This window comes from Nothoprocta perdicaria, unplaced genomic scaffold, assembly GCF_003342845.1.
Source record: "Nothoprocta perdicaria isolate Ctin4 unplaced genomic scaffold, notPer1 scaffold_147, whole genome shotgun sequence".
Taxonomy (NCBI): domain Eukaryota; kingdom Metazoa; phylum Chordata; class Aves; order Tinamiformes; family Tinamidae; genus Nothoprocta; species Nothoprocta perdicaria.
In genome coordinates, this window is record NW_020454616.1 from 689,522 (window position 1) to 712,687 (window position 23,166).

Genomic DNA, 23,166 nt, shown 5'->3' on the forward strand with positions numbered 1-23,166 from the left:
ATGTTTTTCAATTAAGATTTTATTATACAGATATTAAAACCAAAAGGTGTGATCTCATATACAATTTCATCTTAAACTATCAAGGACTCTATAAATTTCTCAAGAAAGTGGAAATAATAAAAGAGAAAATGTAAGTTTCACACTCTCTCTTCATCACAGCAGGTTTTATATTTTGAGAGTAATCTGTTTTCATTATTGTATACTTGTTTATAATTTTAATGACTTTCATGGAAAAGGATAGTATGACAGTGTTACCAGTTCGCATATCTTTTAAGGTTACTATGATTGGTTTTATTTCATTGCATTTATTGCATAGCTCTTTGACATATCCATATCAGTTACTAAATTTCTGGCCAGAGCTAGCAGAAGCCATTCTATTAAGTAAAATAGGAAACAGGCAAAACCATAAAGGTAGAAACCAAGTTTAAAAAGTATTTAAAAGTATTTAAAATTTTGATAAGCTTTTAAAAATGTAGATGCTTGAATATTTTATGGAAAAATCTCCTTAGATTATAAAATTGGACTAGAGTTTTTGTGAATTCAAGTTACTTACTGACATTTTATATTTTTTAGTACCATTACTAAATATAATGATATAAGACCAAGATTAAAACTTTTTATTCTGACTCCACAGGTGACAAGGACTGTTTTATCATTGACTAGTCTAACCTCTCAGTCTATTTTCTTTAATGGGTGAAAGAAAGATAAGACTTGAGAAGTGGCTATAAAGGGTAATTATCACATAAGCTGCCACTATCACACACTGATAGGATTTAGAATTTTATGCAAGCCATGTGAACTGTAATCCAAAATTTCAGGAATAATATACTGGAGCAGAACTTCAAATGAAGAAATAGAAATGTGGAGGTTAAAGATGAAAGTAACGTTTGTTCTGGAAAAAGAAAATCCTAATGACAAATGTAAAATAGTATGGTAATTTACATCCTTGCAAGGGTAATGTATATTTTCCTCTCTGATTTTTTCCTCTTCTTGAAGCTACTGTTCAAGAATAATCCTCTATTTGATTTGACATTTTACTCCTGGTATGAATTGTGATCTTTAATCTCAGCACCTCTCTTTAAACAAAGAAATGCTTGACTATAAGTGGGTAGAAATTCATTAGGAAGGCTTTCTTAATTCATTATTTATACGCTTCCCTTATGATTTTTTAATGTTAGAATCTTACAGCACGAATTTAGTATTGCTGATATCTGATAAGGATAACTGAAAAGCTTTCTTGTTGTGTAGGACAAGGACCTGTGATTTAAGATTATATTAATTTTCTGCAAGTTTCTGCAAGATCAACAAGAATAAATATTTTTCTATCTATTCTGCAATAAGCTGATTTTCATAATACTTGGTTTAACTTAGTGGCCTTCTTGGCCACCTAGGCACACTGCTGGCTCATGATCATCCAGCTGTCAACCAACACTCTCAGATCCATTTTTGTCACATGAGCTCTCCAGCCACTCAGCCCCAAGCCTGTAGTGTTGCATGAGGTTGTTGTGACCTAAGTACAGGACCTAGCACTTGGCCTGAACCTCATATGGCTGGCCTCAGCCCATCGATCCAGCCTGTCCAGATCCCTTTGTGGAGCCTTTTTACCCTTAAGCAGATCAACTCTTCCTCCCAGCTTGGTTTCATCTGCAAAGTTGCTGAGGATGCACTCAATCCTCTAATTAAGATCATCAATAAAGATACTAAAGAGGACTGGTCCAAAACAGTGATGTCTGGGGAACACCTCTCATTACTGGTCACCAACTGGATTTAGCTCCATTCAGCACCACTCTTTGGGCTCGACCATGCAGCCAGTTTTTCACCCATCGCAGAGTACACCTGTTTAAACCATGAGCTACCAACTTCCCCAACAGAATGCAGTGGGAGACTGTATCTAAGGCCTTGCTAAAGTCTAAGTAGACCACATCCAACACACCTTTCCTCATCCACTAAGCAGGTCATTGAAGGTCACAGAAGAAGAACAGGTTGTTCAAGTAGGACTTGCCTTTCACAACACATGTTGACTGGTTGTCATGTACTGCACATGCTGTGTGATTGCCCTCAAGATCTGCTCCATAGCCTTCCCTGATACCTAGGTCAGGAGGACATGCCTGTAGTTCCCCACATCCTCCATCTGACCATTCTTGTAGATGGGTGTCACATTGGTAAATCTCCAATTGTCTGGGACCTCACTTGTTGACCAGGACCACTGATAGCTCATGGAGAGTGGCTTGGTGAGGTCTTCCACTAGCTCCATCAGAACCCTCTGCTGGATCCCATCTGGCTCCACAGACTTGTGAATGTCCAAGTGGAGTAGCAGGTCACTGACTATTTAATTCTGAATTATGGGAGGTTTATTCTGCTCACCATAGATGTGTTCCAGCTCTGGGGGCCAAGTACCTTGTAGGATAACTGATCTGAGTGTTAAAGACTGAGGCAAAGAAGGCATTTAAGTACCTCAGCCTTTTCTCGTCCTTGGTGAAAATGTTCCCTGGCTCATCCAAAAAAGGATGGAGATTCTTCTTGGCCCTCCTCTTCTTGTTAATATATTTATAGAAACAACATCCATCTAGTTTATCATTTGCAAAAGAAATAACCATTTGAACATAGACATTACTACTGTGAGGATATAGTTATTTAATAGATTTTTATGCATATATCTATTTCTCATAGAATTTCTCTTGACAGGAGGCATAAACTTCTTTTTAACCATTACGTATTTGCTTTACTGTGTACAAAAGAAGTTTATGTGGGTGGGCCTGTCATGCTGTCTATTATTAAAGAAGAGTAAAGTAATCCAGAGGGGCAATGACCAATGGGCTTTATTTATTTGACTTTATTCACCAACACAAAATCTTTATGATAACATCTGCCTATCTTGCACAATTGTAATAGTAATCAGCTTATCAACTCATAAGCAGAAATTAACAATTAATATAATTAGAGTATACTGTTTGTCCCAGAATAAAAAGAAATACTTTTTTTTTATAAAAAAAGCTAAAATCAAATGAAATAAATTTAAAAATTGCTATAGGCCCCTACCTCTCAACTTTGCAAGTGAAAAATATGTGCTAGCATTTCTACACCCTGAACTCTCAACCTTATAGGACTCTCAACCTTATAAGGAGATACAAATGAGCACTTTCACACCCTGAATGGACATAGGACTCTCAACCTCGCAACCTTAGCCTAGCATCCCACTTTAAGGAGAGTGGAGGGATACTCATGTCATGGTCCAGCCAGAGGAGTTGGTCAGGTGTTGTTCCAGATCCCTGCTGAATTCATCAATGCTAGACTCAGTCTTTTATACCCTTAGGGAAGGAGTACATGACTGTGCTGTGGTCATTCTAACAAAGCACTTTTTTTCCAAAATCTTCAGGTGAAATATATAAGAGCTTATGTTTTTGGTGTTTTTTTTTTTTTTTTTTCACTATCATTGTGGTGGATCTCAGTTCCTTATCAGTGTTTACTTGCAGTTCTTAGCAAAGTGGGACTACCCTGCCTCTGCAAGATTTCCCACTCCCCTATCTTCCTCCTGGGGACAGTATCCATTGTTTACCTTATCAGGTGTCTGCCACATTGTCAGAGTGCAATTCAGCAATGTCATCATTAACTCTTCATTCACCCATCAGGGCCTTGTAAAGGTGATGCCGATGACTAGAAAAAATACATTTTTGTTTCAAATTAGTCTCAGAACATCACAAATGGATCACATTTATGTGAAAGAAAAGTCAGTTTACAGAACTGCAAACTCCTCCATTTGATGAGTTTTTAGAAAATGTCTAGGTACCTCTGCCAGATTTGCAGCCAAGCGTGGTGTACAGTTCTGTGAATACAGTTTTGACAATAAGAAATGAGGCTTATGCAAGTAAAACTTTTGCCTTGTGTGAATTTTCAGATTAATATTAATCAGCCCATAGAAGTTACTAAAATGAAGCTAACAGCTGCAATCAGTTAAATGCAATCAGTTCCTGAAATCAGTACCACCAAGAAGTGATGGTTTAGTAAAATTATGCAACGTAAAGCAATACTAAAACCCCTAAGAAAGAGCAGAAATTAATTTCTCTCAGGTGCCCTCAGAAGACTGGAACAAATGTGTAACAGAGTTCAAAATACAGCAAACAAGGAAGTAGCAAACATATGAAGTTTCCATATCTGCATTACTTAAATCCTTTAGGTACAAGGACATATGTATTATACAAATTATAGTCCCAAAATACCAGTTGCAGGTAACAGTAAGTATTTCAGCTCAAGTGCAAACTGGTTTTAGTTATACAGACTGTTTTGCAATCAGTGTGCTAATTGGTTATTAATTCCCAGATACAATAAGAGATTAGATTTCTAGCATATTTATTAACTAACCAGTCTACTTTATACTGCCTGGAGCCGGCCTCTGGGAAATTCTTCACTGAACAACACGTCCTAATTGTTTAAATAGGAGTGGAACTTTTGATTATGACATGGATAGCCATATCTATTCTTCCAGAAAAGTGTCCTAGTCAATGACAGCCAGTAACTGTGTGTGATCTTTACACTGGAGATGTCTGTATGACTCCTCACATGTCCTCTTCACAATGTGAGATTCCATCTACAATAATTTCATGATTAGGTAAATAAGAACTTAAAAATACTTCTAATTTCAGGAATGTTTCTTTCGATGATTTAGCTGCCTGTTTTAATAAATTGTGCATATGAGGAATATTTCTTTGAGAATTTTCTTTTGTGATTTTGTGAACATTGCATACTGTCAAAAAGAAGTCAAAAGCAGTTAAATAACTGAGAGAGATAAATTACCACAAATAATCACTCTTGTTTGTTTCTTGCAGAAAGGAAGGAAGTGAAGGTGGGAGAATATAATGCTGTAGCTGACACACTGGAAATAATCAATAACAGCATCAGGTTCCAAGGTAGGACAAAGAAGTGATGTGAGATACAAGAATGGGTTACTATATTTAGATTGCAAGAATACATGTTGTTTAGCTCACTCTTAGGATTTTCAGTATTGAATAGTTATGAAACTATAGTAAAAGAATTGACCTATTTAGCATTGTACTGGTGCATGCAGGAAAATATGAGAATTATAAACAGAAAATTGCAATGTTTGGATACTTTTTAATTGTTTTATATTCCAATAACTGGGGCAAGATGAAATTGATATTTGTATAAAAATATTCTTTGTTATTTCAGCAAGCCACAGGAAATCTCTTTTATTTCATCTTCATCAAGCAATAATATTCTAATTTTCTTCCCATTTCTCATTCCTCCAATTCATCTCACCTGAGAGGTGCTCCTATGTACTGTATTTGTACATGGAAAGAAGATGGTTGTTTTTCTTTGTGAGGTATCTGTTAGACAGAAAATACTTTTTCAACATGTCAAAGGTAACTTTAAGATGGTTATTGAGATATAAGCCCAGCAGCCCAGGGCTAGTAGCCCAACAGCACTACCAAATAGCCAGTTTTGCCATTGTCTTCTCAACATTTTTGTCCCCAGGCTGCTCCAAAGTTAGCATGATAATTTCCCCTGCCTTCATAGCAATTGCATATATCGTCATGGCAGATTGATGTCAGCAGAAATTAATTAAGAATATATAGATATGTAGACTCTTTGGAAAGCTAATAATTAAGATTAGATCTGACTATTATGGTACAGTTCAGTAACACAAGGTAAAACTAAGTCAACCCTATGAGTTCTGGGTGGTTTCCCCTGTGGATGTACAAAACTGCCATATCCAGTCCTCTACTGTATCTGCTTCCTAGGAGTGGACACTCGAGCTTTGCATGAGCATGTCAAATGCTCACCAAACAAATGTATCAAAGTTTCACTGAGGTGATCTAATTCATGACTATTTGTCCAGTCCCTCAAGATCTCCATCTTTCTTTCTCGCATAATTTTGGGGACAGAACTATCAGAGGAAGGATGACAAAAAAAGGAGCAGATTATTTTTGCAGGAAGGAAGAACCCATAATGCAGCTGAATATAGATTTAGTAGCATTACTTTACAAAGGAAAACTTTCCTTTCACAACAGGCCTATCACTGGCCATAACAAGACCAACACTGTCCCATAGAGAATTTATGCGGTAAGCATAGGTTCAGACATTTTTGGATACAAAATTTATTTCTGAAGGAAGTCAATGATGCAGTTAAGTCTTTTGTCAATCCCCCTACACCAAGAAAAAAAAAATAGTAAGTAGATAAGATAGGTCAGGAAAACAAGTGGAGAATGCACAGCTTTATCGTAGTTGTCAGAAGATAATTCTTCTCCTTAAACCAGAAAGCCCTTAATTGGTCAGAGCTGAGCACCAATTGAGTTTGTGGTGTTAAGTTTTTAAGTTCAGACATTCAGGTTGACATTTGCAGGGTTTTGAGAAGTGAGTCTGTCTTTGGTACCCACTGTACCTTCCCAAGGCCTCCATCCAACCCTACATATCGTCCAGAGGATCCAGTTCAGCTCAACTGGGACCCCAAGTCCTTTCCAGACGTAGGTACCTGTGTCTGTCCCAGCCCCAGGGAGGTGCCAGCTCACAAGGCACCCCGACACATTTCTGTATAGTGAAGAAGGAGTTAATTTGGGGTGATTGGTGGGCTGGCAGCTTCCAGGGCTGGGACAGACACAAATGGTGGACAAAATAGAAAACTTCTCTGGCTTAGCTTTGTTTGATTAACCAATCAAACAAACAATCAACAAGTTGGTTGTATCCATGTTATGTATCTATTAAGGCACATAGAACATGACCAGGCAGCAAGGTAATTATGATGAGAAACCATGTCTCTGTCTCCTCATTTTTCTGCTGCAGAAAATTGTAACCTCCTGGTAAACATTACAGATAGAGCATGTTTTTAGTTTGTTTTACTTATAATTTAAAATGAGGATAGAGTTAACATATGTTAGCATATGTTTTGGATTGTGTATATGTATATATATTTTTTTCTCCCCAAAGAAGGTGTTCACCTGTTTCAGCAATACAAACCTTTGTCAATCACATTTGACTAAAATGTGTCCTTCAAAGACAATGACATTTTATCAGCTACAGCTGTGGTTTATAGATGCTAAGTCTGTTGTGAGTATAATGCTGAGAACAGGCATAATTTTCTAGAAAAATTCTTCAGCCATTTTTTCTTTTTGCAATTCTAGGACTAGAGCCTCCAAAGGACAAAACAATCATACAAGAAGAGCTACGCAAGATCTCTCTTCCTCTCTACAGCATCCTTTCAGCCCTCACTATCCTTGGAATGATAATGGCCAGTGCTTTCTTGTTCTTTAATATCAAAAACAGAAATCAGAAGTAAGATATTCCTGTTACTTCTGTCATAATTTCTTCATTTTTAAGTGACATTTGTAAAGTCTGCAATTAAAATATATGTATGCTATTAGTGCATTAAAACTGTAGGAAGAACATACTTTAAAACTAATTAAATTTGTTGTGTAGTTCAGTGTCATATTCACACTTAAATAGTGACAAGTTCTTTTACTTGTCATTGCAAAGTGTGATTTTTTTTCTTTGTTCATTAACTCTAGCTAACTAATCCATCAGTAAAATAGGACATATTTTGGCTACACATTCAATAATCTACACAAAACAATAATTGGCTTTATTAAAAAAAAAGTCTGTATGCTTGTAGATTTCATAGTTTTACTAAAAGGGTTATGTATTTACCTGATTTGTCTTTGTCACAAAGAACTCTAATAACATAGCACTATTTACCCTCCACCTTTAATTCTCTATCACCATTTGTCTGTAGGCTAATAAAGATGTCCAGTCCCTACATGAACAACCTTATTATCCTTGGAGGAATGCTTTCTTATGCATCTATTTTTCTTTTTGGCCTTGATGGATCCTTTGTCTCCAAAAAGACATTTGAGACGCTTTGTACAGTAAGTAATTTCATATATTTTAGTTTAAATGGTTTTATTTATATTTTATTTTATATTTTGCATTTATAGTTAGTTTATATTTAGTTTAAATAGTCTTTAGTTTAAGATGCTCATGAGGAAAGCTCTGCAAGATGTGTTTCATTCCATTTAATCACAGATATCCTTACTTTTTTCCCATGATAATCTTGGGGACCAAGTTCTGAGACATATGCAACTCTATAAACTTGTTGAAATAATATAGCCACATGTTTTGTGAATTCCAAAAGCTTTAATTCTAATACATTTTTCCAGCTAGATTGTAAATTCACACAAACCTAAACTCATATAGAATATATCATAGTTAAATCAAAACAAGTAACTCTGAAATCAATTAAATAGGTCCTCAGAAGTGCTTGTCATTATTAGTTGATTGATATAATAAGGATATATTTACATGGATGTGGGTAATGATTTGGATTTTCAGCATAAATTGATAGGATTTTTTTGCCAACTCTTGTTATTTGGCCAGAGATGAAAGTTTTATGCATGCTATAACTAAACATTGTTTCCAGCTATCCTATGTTCTCAGCTCCAGTGTTAGAGTAATTTGTGTGGTTTAATATCAGTACTGTTATACAGTAGCTACAGTGCAGCACCTTGAGCATAGCCTATCTCATAGGAATTCTAATTTCACATTAAACTGGAAAGGTTTAAATATAGCTACAAGACCCAAAAACTCCTGTCTTACATTTGCCTACAACAATCTTCTCTGTCAGTGCTGCTTTATGATAATTCATACTATATATATATATATATATATCATATATATAAATCATATATATTAGGTGATGCACTCAACCTTTAAAACTGAGGCTTTCAAACTAAATTTCTGTTAGCTGCAGAGTTTTGATCCTCAGATAAAACTTCAAAGAAAGGGAAGAAGGTAAGAAGGATATCAGCTCTATGATATTCCTCCTGAAAGCACTACAGTGTTTTGCTTGCATCTTTTCTTCATTGTATTCATCAAATTCATTGGTTCTTTTCCTTTCAAAAAATCCTAAAATGGTTCATAGTCTATTGCCTAAGAACTTACTTAGGAGTTATCCTCGCTACATTCTTTATTTTCCTCTAGGACTTTACGAAATATGCACTTAATAGCACCTTTATTTACAGTTTAAATTTGTGATAGACAGAGATAGAAACACTTACAGAGAACAATTAAAAGCATGAAAGTTTAATGTCTAAAGTTGGATTGTGTGGATACTTCTCTGCTTCCACTTAAAACCTGCACATTGACTAAAACTACTATAGAAATGAAATATGTGCTTATAGCAACATTTCATTCTGAAGACATCTTTACTACATATTAAGACATACTACATGATATAGTATATGTGAACATTTAGGATTTGTTGGGGCAAAGTCCTAGCTTCATTAATTCCAGTTGAACATCTGTTCCAGCTCATTTTCGGTGCCTAAACTTTAGCAGAAAAGGAAGGAGAGGAAGAACAGTCAGTACCCCTACATTTAGAGTACATGTTTTATATATAGCCACTAGAAAGACATACATCAGAAGACTTAAAAGGACAATCAGTTCTCATTTCCCAAGCTAGGTATATAATTCTTTGACTGTATAGGGAAGCAAAAGAAAGTGTGAAATATTACCATTTACCTGTTATCCAGTAATCATGTCCTTCTTTGTGAACAGATTTCTAATAGCAGAGGAGTCTCAATGTAAAACAAGTTGGTCATATCAATTCCCGTTCTTTTCTCACCCTACTTTGCAGAAGAATACAGTGGCAGGAAGTGGAAATTGTGGGTAACAATTTCACCCTTCACCCTCAAGTGGCTTCACCCTCAAGTGGCTTGAATTCAGAGTTCACTGCTGGGCTGTGGAACGTTGTATGACTGGGTTGTCTGCAGTCATTCTCTTGCAGCAGTGCCATTTGCCCATCCCAAGCATTGCAGAGCAAAAGGGGAGAGAGTGGAACCAGAAGTACTTGTCAGCATGGCGATGTTCTAACAGGCCTTGATCATATTAAGTTATGTAAAGCAAAGAGCTTAAGCCCTTCTTTTAAGTGTGAAACAGAACTCAGTCTTAACTCTGAAAAACTAACCAGTGCTTTCAAAATGTTGTGTCTTAGAACTATATTTTTTTCAGATATACATTTTGTCAGCTTTCTCTAATTTGGTTCTCCAAAGGCAACCTCTACTCTCATATTCTAAATATTCCATTTGCATACAATAAATACTGCAAAATTTAAGTGAGGGCTGCTATATTACATCTTACTTTATGCCTTTCTTGTATTTGTTTTTTATTTCTAAATTTTTATCTGGTACCTTATCTTAATTAATTCTTTGGCTGTTCTACAAGATGACTAACAGAACTAGGCAAGCATTTGGAAAAGATAAAAGGAAGGAGAAAAGAAAATACCATGTTCTTAAAGATAACTGCAGAATATTGCAATATACCTTGAAAAGCTTTTCTGCTTGTTTATTTAAAAAAAAAAATCCAAAAAGTGTGGCTTGTGGCATTTCTTCCCCATGCTAGGTATTTCCAAATTTTCACTGCAGAACAGGAACACTGCTGGTATTACTTTTCTGTATGTGGCTACTCATGTATCTTAGCATGAATCTCAGCTCTGTCAGTGGCTCATATTACTATCATAAATAGAAGAAAATCTTCTGAGAAAAAAAAACTATCAGTAACTTCTTTTTTTCACAACTTCTAACTGAAACTAACCTTAGAAAGTTTTCCTTCCCCAGTTTAAAGATCTTCCAGAAGATAGCTTATCTCAGAAATCATCTTTCATGGAGCCCATTCACTGTGGCAAGGTGCTTTGCCTGGATCTAAGAAACAATGCTGGGTAGTCCATACATATGACAGAAAGAAACCCACTGTTCTATTCTGTAACTCTTCTCTTCCTCTTCCTTCACCTATCTATCTCCAAACAGATCTTACTATGTCCATTTTCTATGGGAAAGTAATCAGATATATTTAAATATATAGCAATATGTGTTCCTGTGCTGGGAATTCATAATACTGCATATGATATTATCTGAAACAGAGAAGTCCAGATGCCATATTGTAAAACTAAAATTCTATGTAACTAAAACTGTAGTCATGAATATTACTGAAGAAATTAAGACAGAGAGTGAAAAAAGTGTAGCAGTTCTACAGTATAAAACAGGTAGATCATGTGATACTTAATGGTAACACTGAAAAAGGAAAAGAAGTGTAGTGTTTCTTTAAATGTATATCTATGCTCAACTAGAAAATACTTCAGAAGGGAGAGAGAGAGATTATTTATCTTTTAATTTAAAAAAAATATATTATTTTTAATCTCAGAATTAGCATGTTATCAGAAGAAATGAGAAGTCAAAAGTATGAGTATGATGACTAATTAGAAAAATACAGGTGAGTGTAAAAATAATTGAAAGCCTTTGAAAGAAAGGAGAGACTAGAAATTGGCACTGCAGTGACATACCTGTAGCTAGAGGTTAAGCTGACATACTAATAGAGATAGCTAAAATGGAATATTAAATATGATCATAACATTGAGATTTCTGTTATACATTCTAGTGAGGATTTTCTGCTTTGCGTTTTATAGTAGTAACGTTTTTGCCATTTGGAACCGCTATGGAATGAAAGACTAGTATGACCCTAGGAAGGAACGTCTTGTCCTTTCCTCTTCCTCAAGAAACAAATAAATAAATCTGGCAGGAATTTTTAGTTGAATTTAATTTAATTGTTTTTATTAATTTTATTAGGCAGATGTATCCAGGCACATCTGATTAGATGTAAGTCTGAAAAGAAGGCTATTTTAAGTACTCCAGGTATCTATACAGTGCTCCAGATTACGGAGCATCTGTAATCTCTATCCAGAAAGATGTAACATACTAGCTGGTGGTAGATTGGATCGCTCTCCTTCTTTCCAGTCCTTGCGTTTCTGAAGCGCAACAACACTTTTTGTCCTAGAGAGTGTTCAGCATAGATAATTGAGAGAGTCCTTTGGAATAGATCTGTAAAAATTCACACCGTTCTGGGAGTGGTCTTCTCTGAAGGTACCTACTGGCTTTATCTCCTTTGTACCGTGAAGTTCTGCAAAGGTGTTAGACTGGTGAAAACAAGATCTAAGTCCTGCAGTTTATGTGGTCACTAAAATTCAGTGTGCTTTATCATGTACTTGCTTATCAGCATAATTGCTATGAATTACCAAGACCAAGCAGATGTCCTGGTGTTGTCACTGTGTCTTATCAGTGTTTTGTCTTGAATAAAGTAAAATAGAGCACATGAGGTTCATTGGCAACTGATGATGTTCTGAGAACAAGGCTAGTATCTCCAGTGATGACTCTAAACTCCATTAGCTGTCTTTACACTGGCATTTAGGGTCTGCCCCAAAAGTTCTTAGAACCAATTGTTTTTCAGTTCTTCTCTGTTTTGTTTTCTTTTGTTTTTCCACACTTGTGTTCAGTAGTACTCTCATCTAACCCAAAACGTTTCCAGATATTCAAGTTTCAGTCAGTTACACTCAGCTGTCGTGCAAGCATTTGTCAGCAAGCTTTGTACACAAAACAAAATAAGAATGTGGGGCTAAGTGGAGAGACAGAAAGGGAGAGAGAAATGATGGAAATATCCACTGGCAAAGCCTAGATGCCAGCTGCAACATGTAAATATCTGGATGTCATGTCTTTTCAATCAGACAATCTGAAAATAGATACATTCTTGGCAACAATAAATAATACAGACCTTATCTTCCTTAAGCAATACCTTAAAATGTGACCATTCACCTTTAAAGGTATTCAGATTTTCAGAAGCACTTAGCATATATCTGCTACTATTATTCTAAATTATGAGTGATGAACTCTTTTTCACAGTCATATCTATACCCTACAAAGAATAGCTAGGTGAGGTGGAACTGCATGGTCCACACTGAGCCTTCTCTCAGAAAATCCTGAGCCTGCACAAGGTGAAGATTGAAGGGTAATGTGAGAATGGAAGGATGTGTCTTTCAAACTTGTGTATCAAAAACAGAGAGATTGCAGTATGGAGCAAAAGTCAGATTTTAGGATGATCTTCTTGGAGTATGTGTGTGTCTTTAAGAAGGGCAGTCTGTGACATTTTGGAACTCTTAAAGTCACTGAGTTGGCTGACAGCATCTTTGGAAATGGGGCTTGACTTTATATAAAGTGTAGAAAATGAGAATATGCATGAAATTATTGTCTACTTATTTATTTCTGTTTTGTCTTCCCTTGTTGCTTTGAATTTGATCTGTTAAAAGAGTTAAATATTCTAAAAAAAAACTTGTCATTTTTTTGGTATTTAAAATCTTTTGGCCGTATTTGGAATAAAAGATCTGAGCAGAGATGCTTTAAATTTGCATCTGATTTTGTGTACTATGGACAATAGTCAATTGGTCCTCTCCTTGGGCAAGGAAATAATATCTAGCCTTATTATTTTTTTAGCTATTGATGATGTCCTCTTTATTACTCATCCAACTGCCATTCTTTTCCTTTCCCTTAGACTTTTATATTATTTTACATTTGTTTTCTTCTTTCCTTAAATTATTTGTTTTTGGTTTCAAATTTCAAAAAGCAGATACTCAGATCCTACTGAACTACAAAGGGATTTATACTTCTAATCCACTTCTTTGTCTTCAGAAAACATAATCTCATTTTTCTCATTTTGCTTGTATTCCTTAGTTTATTTTCCTATTTAATTATCTAGCTGCTAATTTTGATCTCCCTTTTCTGTATAATCGCTTGCATATTTTTCCTCACTGTCATTCTTTTTGTGACTGATCTCACTCCTATCAATTTATGTCACTTAGTTCAACAAGAGCCTGATCAACTGCTATTTTAGTAAATGGCATCTCTTGGAGAGAAAAAAAAAAAGAGAAAAATGTTACAAAGCTTGCCACAAATGTTTTTCCTATACTTGAGAAATTACACAACAGCCTTAGCACAGATTTATTTAGTACTTCTTGCCTCTTTTTCAGCAGTACAATTTTAAAGCTGGCTCATAGAATCATGAACTATTGTAATATCCCTTCTCTGTAATATCTCTTTACACTACCTGTGTAAATCGTCTGAACATGATATTGTTAAACAGCTATGGGAAATCTCACAGCAAGTGAACTACTTTATTTGTATGGGAAGAACAGGATTTGATTCTCTAATGTAATTTGCCACTTACTTTTTTCTAAGAACTAAGCTTAGACCACAGATGTGTTGAGACCTAATCATGTGTCATAAAATGTTTGCTATAAATGAAAATCATACTTCAAATGTATGAACTGATAGTTTGTGGCCTGCCCCTACTCACACTGGGAATTTAGCTGCTGCTTATAGAAGCAGAATCAAGTCCCTAATGAAAACATGTTTAAAAAACTTTTATTCATTCTACTTATCTTTTATGTTCCAAGTTTACCAAGAACAATAGAAGGAGCTTATTCTAAATCCATAAATAGTCCAAAGAAATAAGGACAAAATAATTGTGTTTTCCAGGGCTAAACATGTAAAAGGGTTTATTGATTTTTTTTTTTCACTTTAAGTGTCTAAGTATCATAGTAAAATGCCACCAAGTTGCTGAGAACTGTTCAGCAGCAGATGCTGAAGATAATCCTCTATGCACCACAACTTCCAACCATGTGCATGTATAAAACAGGTTAATTATTGATACTGCCAAAATAAATCAGACTGAGTTTCATCAACTAAGATGAACCATATTGGAGATGTCAAGTCCTATGAACAAGCGTTTGAAAGTTCTTATTTAAAATTAAGCATTAAAATAGTTTAAAGCAGACAAGATGGTGCTTTGGGGATTCTTAAATCTGAGTAGTTCTTCTACAGGAACATAATATAAACATTCTTCTAATTGATGGGAAAAGTTGTGTCTTATAGAATCCAAGTGTTTCACTACTCCATTCAATAACTGTTATATATATATATATATATGTGTGTGTGTGTGTGTGTACATATAAAAGTCATCTTCCTTGGCTATATCAAACACTCACTGAACATCCAATACGTTCTCCATGATGATATGTGGCATGTTTTGTTCTTCATTCTAATTCTTTACTTTTTGCTTGTTTGATACAGGCAGAGATGAGTATAACAAATTTGAAGCTACAACACAAAAAGAGCATATGCTGTTCAGAGTATGTTTTTTTATCTCTATCTCTTCTCCATAACTTAACAGAATACTAAAATACAACGTTTTCTTGATTGACTACATTTGAAGTTTTTATCATTTTTTTCTTGAGCTCAACACCTTTCTAGGTGTTCCTATCCAGTACATGACTGCATGGTCACCCAAATACATGTGCAATGATGGTTAAAGACTTTTGTTCTTACGATAGGAAAGTATTAGAACTTTTTAAAAGTGAAATTTTAAACATTTCATCAATTTCCAAGATATCTTGTAAATTATTTTATACAGTGTAATAGTAATTGTGTCCTTGGGACATTATTACTATTGATGATAAAGTTTACCACCATCTAAAAGAACTTTTTTGGGATTTTTTGCCTCATTTCTTCTGGATAGCTTTTATGAAGCACCTGGCATTATTCTGAGTTTGTTCTGTCTGTCTCTGATGCTTTCCCCATTTGCTAATTCCCTTTTACATTGTTTAATGAATGAACTTTTTTTTCATTAGCATTGAGTATATCAAATAACTTTGTAGCACTTTTATATGGATAAATATTCGACGTATCTCTGTTATTAAGAAGGTGATAGTAAAGGCGTGTGTAAATTTATACAAAGACAGCTAATAGTAGAATTTGTACTTTGCAATGTTGGCTAGCCAACTCACTGAGAAGAAATATGATTCAAATAGAAGTAACACTATAAATGGCTTTTCAGCTATTAGTGTTTAGAATATTATGGAAGAATAACCTTTCTATAAAAATAAGATCTTTATGTCATTTTGAGGGACTTTTTGTTGAAAATGGAACTTTAAAGGGGCCTGTGTTATTGTTTATGCTCCTAGAAAATGTAAGCCTCTTTTTTTTTAAACTGAGTGTCTCCACAATGGTAAAGTCAGGAGTAATTAAACCTTACAATATTTGTTTTAATATTGATATTAGAAAACAGTGGAGTTTCCACTTGGTCTGTTCAGAACCATGGTCTGAAAAACAAAACAAAATGGTCTGGTTCTTCTGGGGAATACTATCATTGTTTGATGTTGGCCTCATGTATTACTAAATAAATAACTCATATCTATTTCAGCTACTGTAAGTAATAAATTTGCTAGCATCTTCTCTTAAACAATTTATAAAAAGCACAAATTTGAATTATGGGAGCTGGCAAATGTTTTAAAAATAGCCCCCAAAATAAAATATTATAGGAAATTAAAGAAAAAGAAAACATGGAAATTACATGTTAACATCTGTATAGACATACTTTGCTATTCTGTTCCAAACAATAGTATAATTTGTGAGTTGTTCTTGAATGGTAGAAAACAAGTACTTTGGAAGATATATTCAGTCAGTCTAAACATCTCAATAAAATAAGTAATCAAGGAATATAAGTAGGTAACTGAAGGTATACCCTAAAATTCAATGAAAGTGTGAGGAATTTTATAATGACATAACTTTTTAAGAAAAAGATGAACAGTAACTATTTTTGCAAGTTTCCATTCTATAGGAATGTTTTTAAGTTTTGTGGCTGATTTAGAATTTGAAGCCAAGGCTGCCATCTTTAAGCCCTTTTCCTGCTCATTTGCTAGCTGCTGAGGAAGAGTGATCTTTCTCAGTCTCTTCAGATGAAATAAGAAACTAAAAAATTTTGATGTGAGAAAATTACTCATCGAATCTGTAGCATCAGTGTTGTAATTCAGTGTAGATTTAAGTTTAGTCTCTGATTATTTATATTATTTTATAGTATTCTTTCAAAGCATGTGTTAGAGGTCTAGATAAAAGTTAAGAAATTTCTGTAAGAAAATTTCTGTAAGATAAAAGTTAAGAAAGATTTCTGTACAAGTCTTATGTGCCCTGTGTATTAGTTTCTGTATGTATCTCTCTCTCTGAGTGTTTTGAGTGATGACTTTTTTTATTTTGCTGAGAGCATTAATGAATTATAGCAGATAAGTTCAAGGTCACTTTCCTCAAATTTAAAAGAAAAACTTTGTTTTAGATTTATCCTCTTTTTATCAGTAAAAGAGATATTTTGACAAAAATCTCCTGATCTCTCTGAGCCATAAGGTTTCCAATATAGCCAATAGTTATATTATTAAAATTTGCATAATCCAAAACAGAAATACACACAAATTTTTGAACTGAACATGATAAAAATAGCATTTTTCTGAATATTCAATTAGAGGCATATTATGAGCATAACAGAATTTATTACTATTCCCAAGAGGCAATTACTGTTTCAGGGAAAACAAAGGAGTCTTATTAGAGACATGAAAATACCATGAATCTGTTTGCCAAATATATCACTAAACTGTACACAGAAGAGTTGAATATTTATTAATAGCAGCAAAAAGATTGAATGCTAAGTATAGTTGTCACAACTCAGTTGATGTGAAGTTAAAAAAAAGAAAAGATTAACTGGCTAATAGGAACATGTGAAAATGAAATATATTTTTAAATCAGAATTGATCTATCTATGAGTTTACTGAAGTTATTAGCATAATATAACAGATGATCAAAGGCTGTGCTAAATATCTGTTCCTTTCTTTTCCTTTTCTCTTTCCTTTTCCCTTTGCCTTTGCCTTTCCCTTTCCCATTTTCTTTCAATTTCTTATTTATTGAATGTCACAACAAGAAACTGCTCCACTCATATGATTTGACTTAAATGAGGATTCGTACTTGTTTTGTTGATGTCACTATTAATCTGGGAAATATAGATTCAAGGTCTATAAGCAATTTTTTTTTCTCCAGACATCCATGGCCATTAGCTTGTTGCTATTTCAGCCATTCAATGATTTTCTATAATGTGACCAGTTTTGGGACATGTATTCTCTCAGGCAACTTTGCAAGTTTGTTTGCACATACTGTTAGATGCTTGCATTCTTATCAGCTGCTCTTATTCAGGATATGCTGCCAAGAGGAGGAGGGATTTGTACCACAGGCTGTGTTACTTTTTTCAGTCACACAGACATAGACTACCATAAGTCTTCATACAAAATAAATACTCTATAAACATTTAAACATTTTATTTTGCATTGAGCTGTTTTATTTTTTTGGTTGCTTACAGTACATATAAATTGTATATGCAATTCATATAAACTCTTAAATGTTTAATCTCCAATTACCCTGCATAGAGAACCAAAGTGTGAACAAAGATTATGGAGCTTGATAGGTTACTGGGCTGGAGTGTAATGGTAGAATAAGAATACATGGAGAGTTTTTAGTAATTTAGCTTGAAGGTGATCAAATGTTTGTTTATGGTAGATATGTGAATGCAAATTCATAAAACAATTATTCTAACCCTCTGCTGCTAGATGGGATAAGTCATGTTTTCTACCTCTTTCAGTTTTTCTTCCCATCTGTAACTCATGATTTGTATTCTCAGTTCTTTTCTAACTTCTCTGATCAACAGCCCCTCTCGCATTTAATCTCACTTGCCTGTCCAGTCATTGTCATGCTTTTCCTCTTTCTTTTTGAATCTTCTCTGAGCATGTGGGATACAGCATCTGTTTCAAGTTCTTCTCCTTCAGTCTGTTTTTATTCTTTCTGATTCATAGTGATTTATCTCCACAAATTTTCAAATATCTCCTCTTTGCCAAATCCCAAGGTTAGACGACTCTGCCTGTCCTTTCCTCTATTAATTCAGCATTATTTACCATTAATACTTATTTAAAGCACTGTAGTAATCTTACATCTCTTATTGCTTTATCAAAATCATTTGTCCAGCTCTTTTTATTTTCTTTCATTTCTTTATATGCAATGCTTACTAAAAATCACAATTTGTATTGTACAGAAATTTTGAAAAAAATACAATTTTGAACATAAACATGGGAGATTTATGGAAAGGCAAAAATTAGATTACACAGACTTAGAAGTGCAACAGTTAGATTATTCCTAGTATTTATCTTAGACTACAAAATTCTGCATATTATACTACTCCTAGCTTGTCATCAGTATTCATGTACCAATATTACAAATTAAGAATACCAGACTCTCCAGAAGTCAGATGTGAACCCAGACTGATTTCCAATGAAAAATATGGTTCTAGTTCATCAAAACATTGTATTCTAAGTCCCTTTACTTAAGGTCCTTGTTTCTACAGATCAAGAAAAATGAATCAAAAAAACGGCCTAATTGAACAGCAATATATTTTTAATATGGCCAAAACAAAGCCTGCTCTACCTTTTCCTGTGCTGGCTTCCCCCCTTCTAGTCATTGTGTCTCACCCAATTTTCCCATCTGCAGTGTGCAATGCATTTTATTTTTCTTAATTGTTCATATTTATTCAGTGCATCTTTTTGACAACTGGCCCAGGTGGAATCTCTAGAGGCACAGGAGACTGTTCCCCTGTTTTTTCAGGCTTTGAGCTTAATTTGAAGATTTCAAGCTCATTGATGCACTTCCCCAATGATTGTCTGACTGCTGTGCTCTGTGGTCTCTAGCTTCTCTTTGGGAATGAATCTGTTAGTGGCAATAAAGCTATTAACCAGTTAGGTCTCAAAGCCACAGAAGCCAACTTCTGTCTCATCACCTTTCTACATGTTCTCACCAATCTCCTTTTCACTTAGACTCAGGTTCCAGGTGTTAAATTTGATTCAGGTCTTCTCCCTGTCTTTCCATTAATACCAACATGGTAATTTTGAGGTCAAGTTTTTCTTATCTTACCAGAATGATCAATTTCTCATTAGGTCCTTACTGAGGCATACCTCTGTTAACACAAATTCCTCTTACTTAGTTTGCATAAAAATTTTGCTATAATATTGCGTCTTCACCCACTCGTTCTTCCTTTTGCCTGCATATAACACAGTAAAAGTGAAGGAATGGACAATATTGTAACAAAATTGTGTTTCCATGTGTGGAAGAGAGTGTGAATTCAGCATTCAGATTTGCTATAGTTGGAGAAGGAATGGAAGAGGAGAAGAAAATCAAGAAAATAGTGAAAAAAAAAGAGAAATGTCAACTTTTTTTTTGTAAATTTGTATTAAAGTTGTCTTTTAAATGTAAAAAATGGCATTATGACTGAAATGAAGATATGCATATTATCTAGTGAAAATAAAATATCTTCCATTGTCTTTTTTTTATATGTATATATTTTAGGTCCGAACATGGATTCTTACAGTGGGATATACAACGGCATTTGGTGCAATGTTTGCAAAAACATGGAGAGTTCATGCAATTTTCAAAAATGTAAAAATGAAGAAAAAGGTGAGGTGAAAGAAAACTCTTTTCTCATTGGTCTCTTAAAGTCATTTTCTAATTGTCTTGATATATTTTGCTGGATAGTCATACTTTTGCTGACTCTGTTCGTGTGTCACATTCAAACAGTTTGAAATTATGGCTTTCTTGATCTCCATTTTGACTCCTTTTTAATCTCCAAGAGTTGAGATCAAGCTACAGCCTTTCATTCCATATAAAGAGAGTAGGTGAGCAGTGGATACAGTTGTAGACTTTCAAAGCAAACTATGTTCTGCATCTTTATTTAATATGCCGTTTCTACATATTTCTAATAGATCTTTAGCTGCTGTGAAATACTTTCTGGATAACTGTATTTAGCATAGAGGTATTACATGCAAGTTTCGCATGGATTTTGGTGATGGAACAAGAGAAAGTGTGGTTTATGCACCCTTTTATTCCTCATTTTTGACAGAAGTTGCATAAGCATTCACTAAGAATGAGGCACTAAGATAGGAGGTGTTTTTGTTACAAAGCTTTAGGCTTAGCAATAGGAAAAGCATTTCTTCTTTATATTGTTCTTTTGATATTTTTCCAGTGCAGCTTCTTTTTGTGTATGAAATGCCTTTGATCAGATGGTTTTATTTAAAAATGTATCTGGTGAATAGAAGTCATTTTGTCAGAGAAAAACATTAAGAGAATTGTGCATGAAACACAGGAAAGAAAATAATATTATTATAGAGTGAAAAGTAGCACCAAATACACTTTGTATTTGCAGTTGAAATATATATAATGTGGTAAAGAGGCATTTTACATCCAAACTGAAGAGGTGATTTTACCAAAAGCTCTTCAGATTCTTTTTTTTTTTTGCACTTATTCCTATCCATGATCATGGACGAAATGAATTAGTAATATGTTGCTATTTCTTATTTCTGTAGTTAGAACATAAAGACAATTGATATGTTTACAAGATATAACTTTCCCTAAAAATATTTGGGCCAAATATCAATGAATATCAAAAATGAAGAATAAAAAAAGCAGGCATCTTAAAATTTACTAAAATTATAAGTAATTTCTGTATCAGAATCAGGGTATTCTGGATGGATCAAAGTGGAGAAGCTAGGAATCACTGCTATTATGTATCTTTGCAAAGAAGCCACCATAATATGTGAGATTGCATTTTTTTAAATAATTGCATATTAATCTTTGACTTGCTGTGTGAAATACATTTTTTTATATTTCAATAGCGGAACCAGTATTTTGTATTTCTGAAAAAATGTAGAATTAAAATTGACGGATTGCTTTCAGCTATATTGGTACAAATCCTTGTAAGTTGCAGAACATATTGCCAATGTAAAAAATAACAGCATTTACTTAGTAACATTTATTATAGTGAGATTTTTATAATTTCCATAATATATTTCAAATAGAGATAAACAGTTACTTCACTAGACTGTCTTTAAGAATTTGCTTTGTGTTTTTTTACAAAACATTTCATTCTAGAGCTTCAAACTGCTACTCAATATTAATACTTCTTGTCTGTTAATTAAACGTCCTCAAATTCTACTTAGTGTCTTTTCTTCAGCAAGTCAATCTGTTTCCCTGTGAATAATAAAGTGGCCTTTGGATTAAAAGTAGAAGAATCTGTAACACATAATGTGATTAAATTACATTCTGTTATTCAGAATTGTGTGTTTAAGATATATTTAGTTAAAAGAACTATTTAGAAATATTTAAGAAGTATTAAAAAAGGAGATAAACCTTTAGATATCTGGATGCTGACCAACAAATTGCTTTACTGTAAGTGATACTGGAAATATTAGGGTATTAGGATATCTTATTTAATAAACAAGAATTAAATGAATTGAAATGATGGATTTTTTTTTTTTTTTTTTTTTTTTTTTTTTTTTGTCTGCCTTGTTTAGATATCCCATTTCAGAATGTGTGAATCATAAAACAGAAAATTTTTCTGGAATAAAAAAAGGTGCCCAATGGGTATTTATTTGTACTACATTGTCTGTACTTGTTCACCAGGACAGATGAAAACTGCATTTAAAGGCTGATTGGAAAACATGATATCTTAACAGAGGGACACTTGCATTTTCAATAGATGTGGTGAACAGACAAAGCATTTTACATGTATGAAAGCCTAAACAATGTGAATTCACACAAGTGCTATCTCACCTGACGATTAAAGGGTAGCACTGCATGAAAAAAAAAGCACCTTAATGCTTCTGTTGGAACAGATTTGTATTTCAATACAAGGAGTACAAAATGACACATTGATTTAAATAACTTGGCTATAATTCACCTGCATGTAAGGAATGATATAAACCTTCAGTTTCCACCTGCATGTAAGAGAAGCCAGTAAAATCATTATTTTTGATGCACCACTTTTTCCTGTCATGCTGGATACCTCATTAGGAAGATTTCCAGACAGTGAAATTTATTAGTGAAATTTATCAATGTAGAAGAAGCTCTGTGTGGCTTTTGTTTCATTCATTTATAATGGCAGGAGGATAAAGTAATGGAGACAAGAATAAAATGAAACACTTTATCAGATAGGACAAGCTTGCTCCCAAACGTTTGGTGAATGGATATGGTCATGAGTTTGTGAAGAGATGCATCAATTTCTCTCTCATTGTGAGAAAATATATAGAATTGTAAATAATAGAGTATAGCTCCAGTTTAGTGTGGTGTAGAATGGAACTAAATGCCTTAGGATGTATTGATTTAGGTGAAGATATTTATTAACTTCTGTTTATAGAACTCATCTTTCTCTGTTATTTTCACTCATTTACAAAGACACTCCTTAGTTATTGGAAAAAATTAACAATGAAATTCAGAATACACTTCTGCTGCCAGGTGGCTAATTGACAAATACTGCAAGATTCCCAGAGCTCTATTACCCTCTTTGATCTTTATAGGTTTCAAAGGAAGCAAATTAAAAATGTATTTATTTTAGCTGGATTTGCAACAGAGGAGTGAAATGGAATCAATTTTT

General features: G+C 34.0%; 1 protein-coding gene across 1 annotated transcript in view; it reads left to right on the top strand.

Moving 5' to 3' along the window:
• GABBR2 (gamma-aminobutyric acid type B receptor subunit 2) overlaps window positions 1-23,166 on the top strand; it is a 349,731-nt gene that overhangs the window by 218,081 nt on the left and 108,484 nt on the right. The window contains exons 9-12 of the mRNA XM_026034555.1: window positions 4,824-4,904; window positions 7,134-7,284; window positions 7,742-7,874; window positions 20,088-20,195. Coding sequence (XP_025890340.1) covers window positions 4,824-4,904; window positions 7,134-7,284; window positions 7,742-7,874; window positions 20,088-20,195 — 473 coding nt within the window. The remainder of the gene's footprint in view (window positions 1-4,823; window positions 4,905-7,133; window positions 7,285-7,741; window positions 7,875-20,087; window positions 20,196-23,166) is intronic.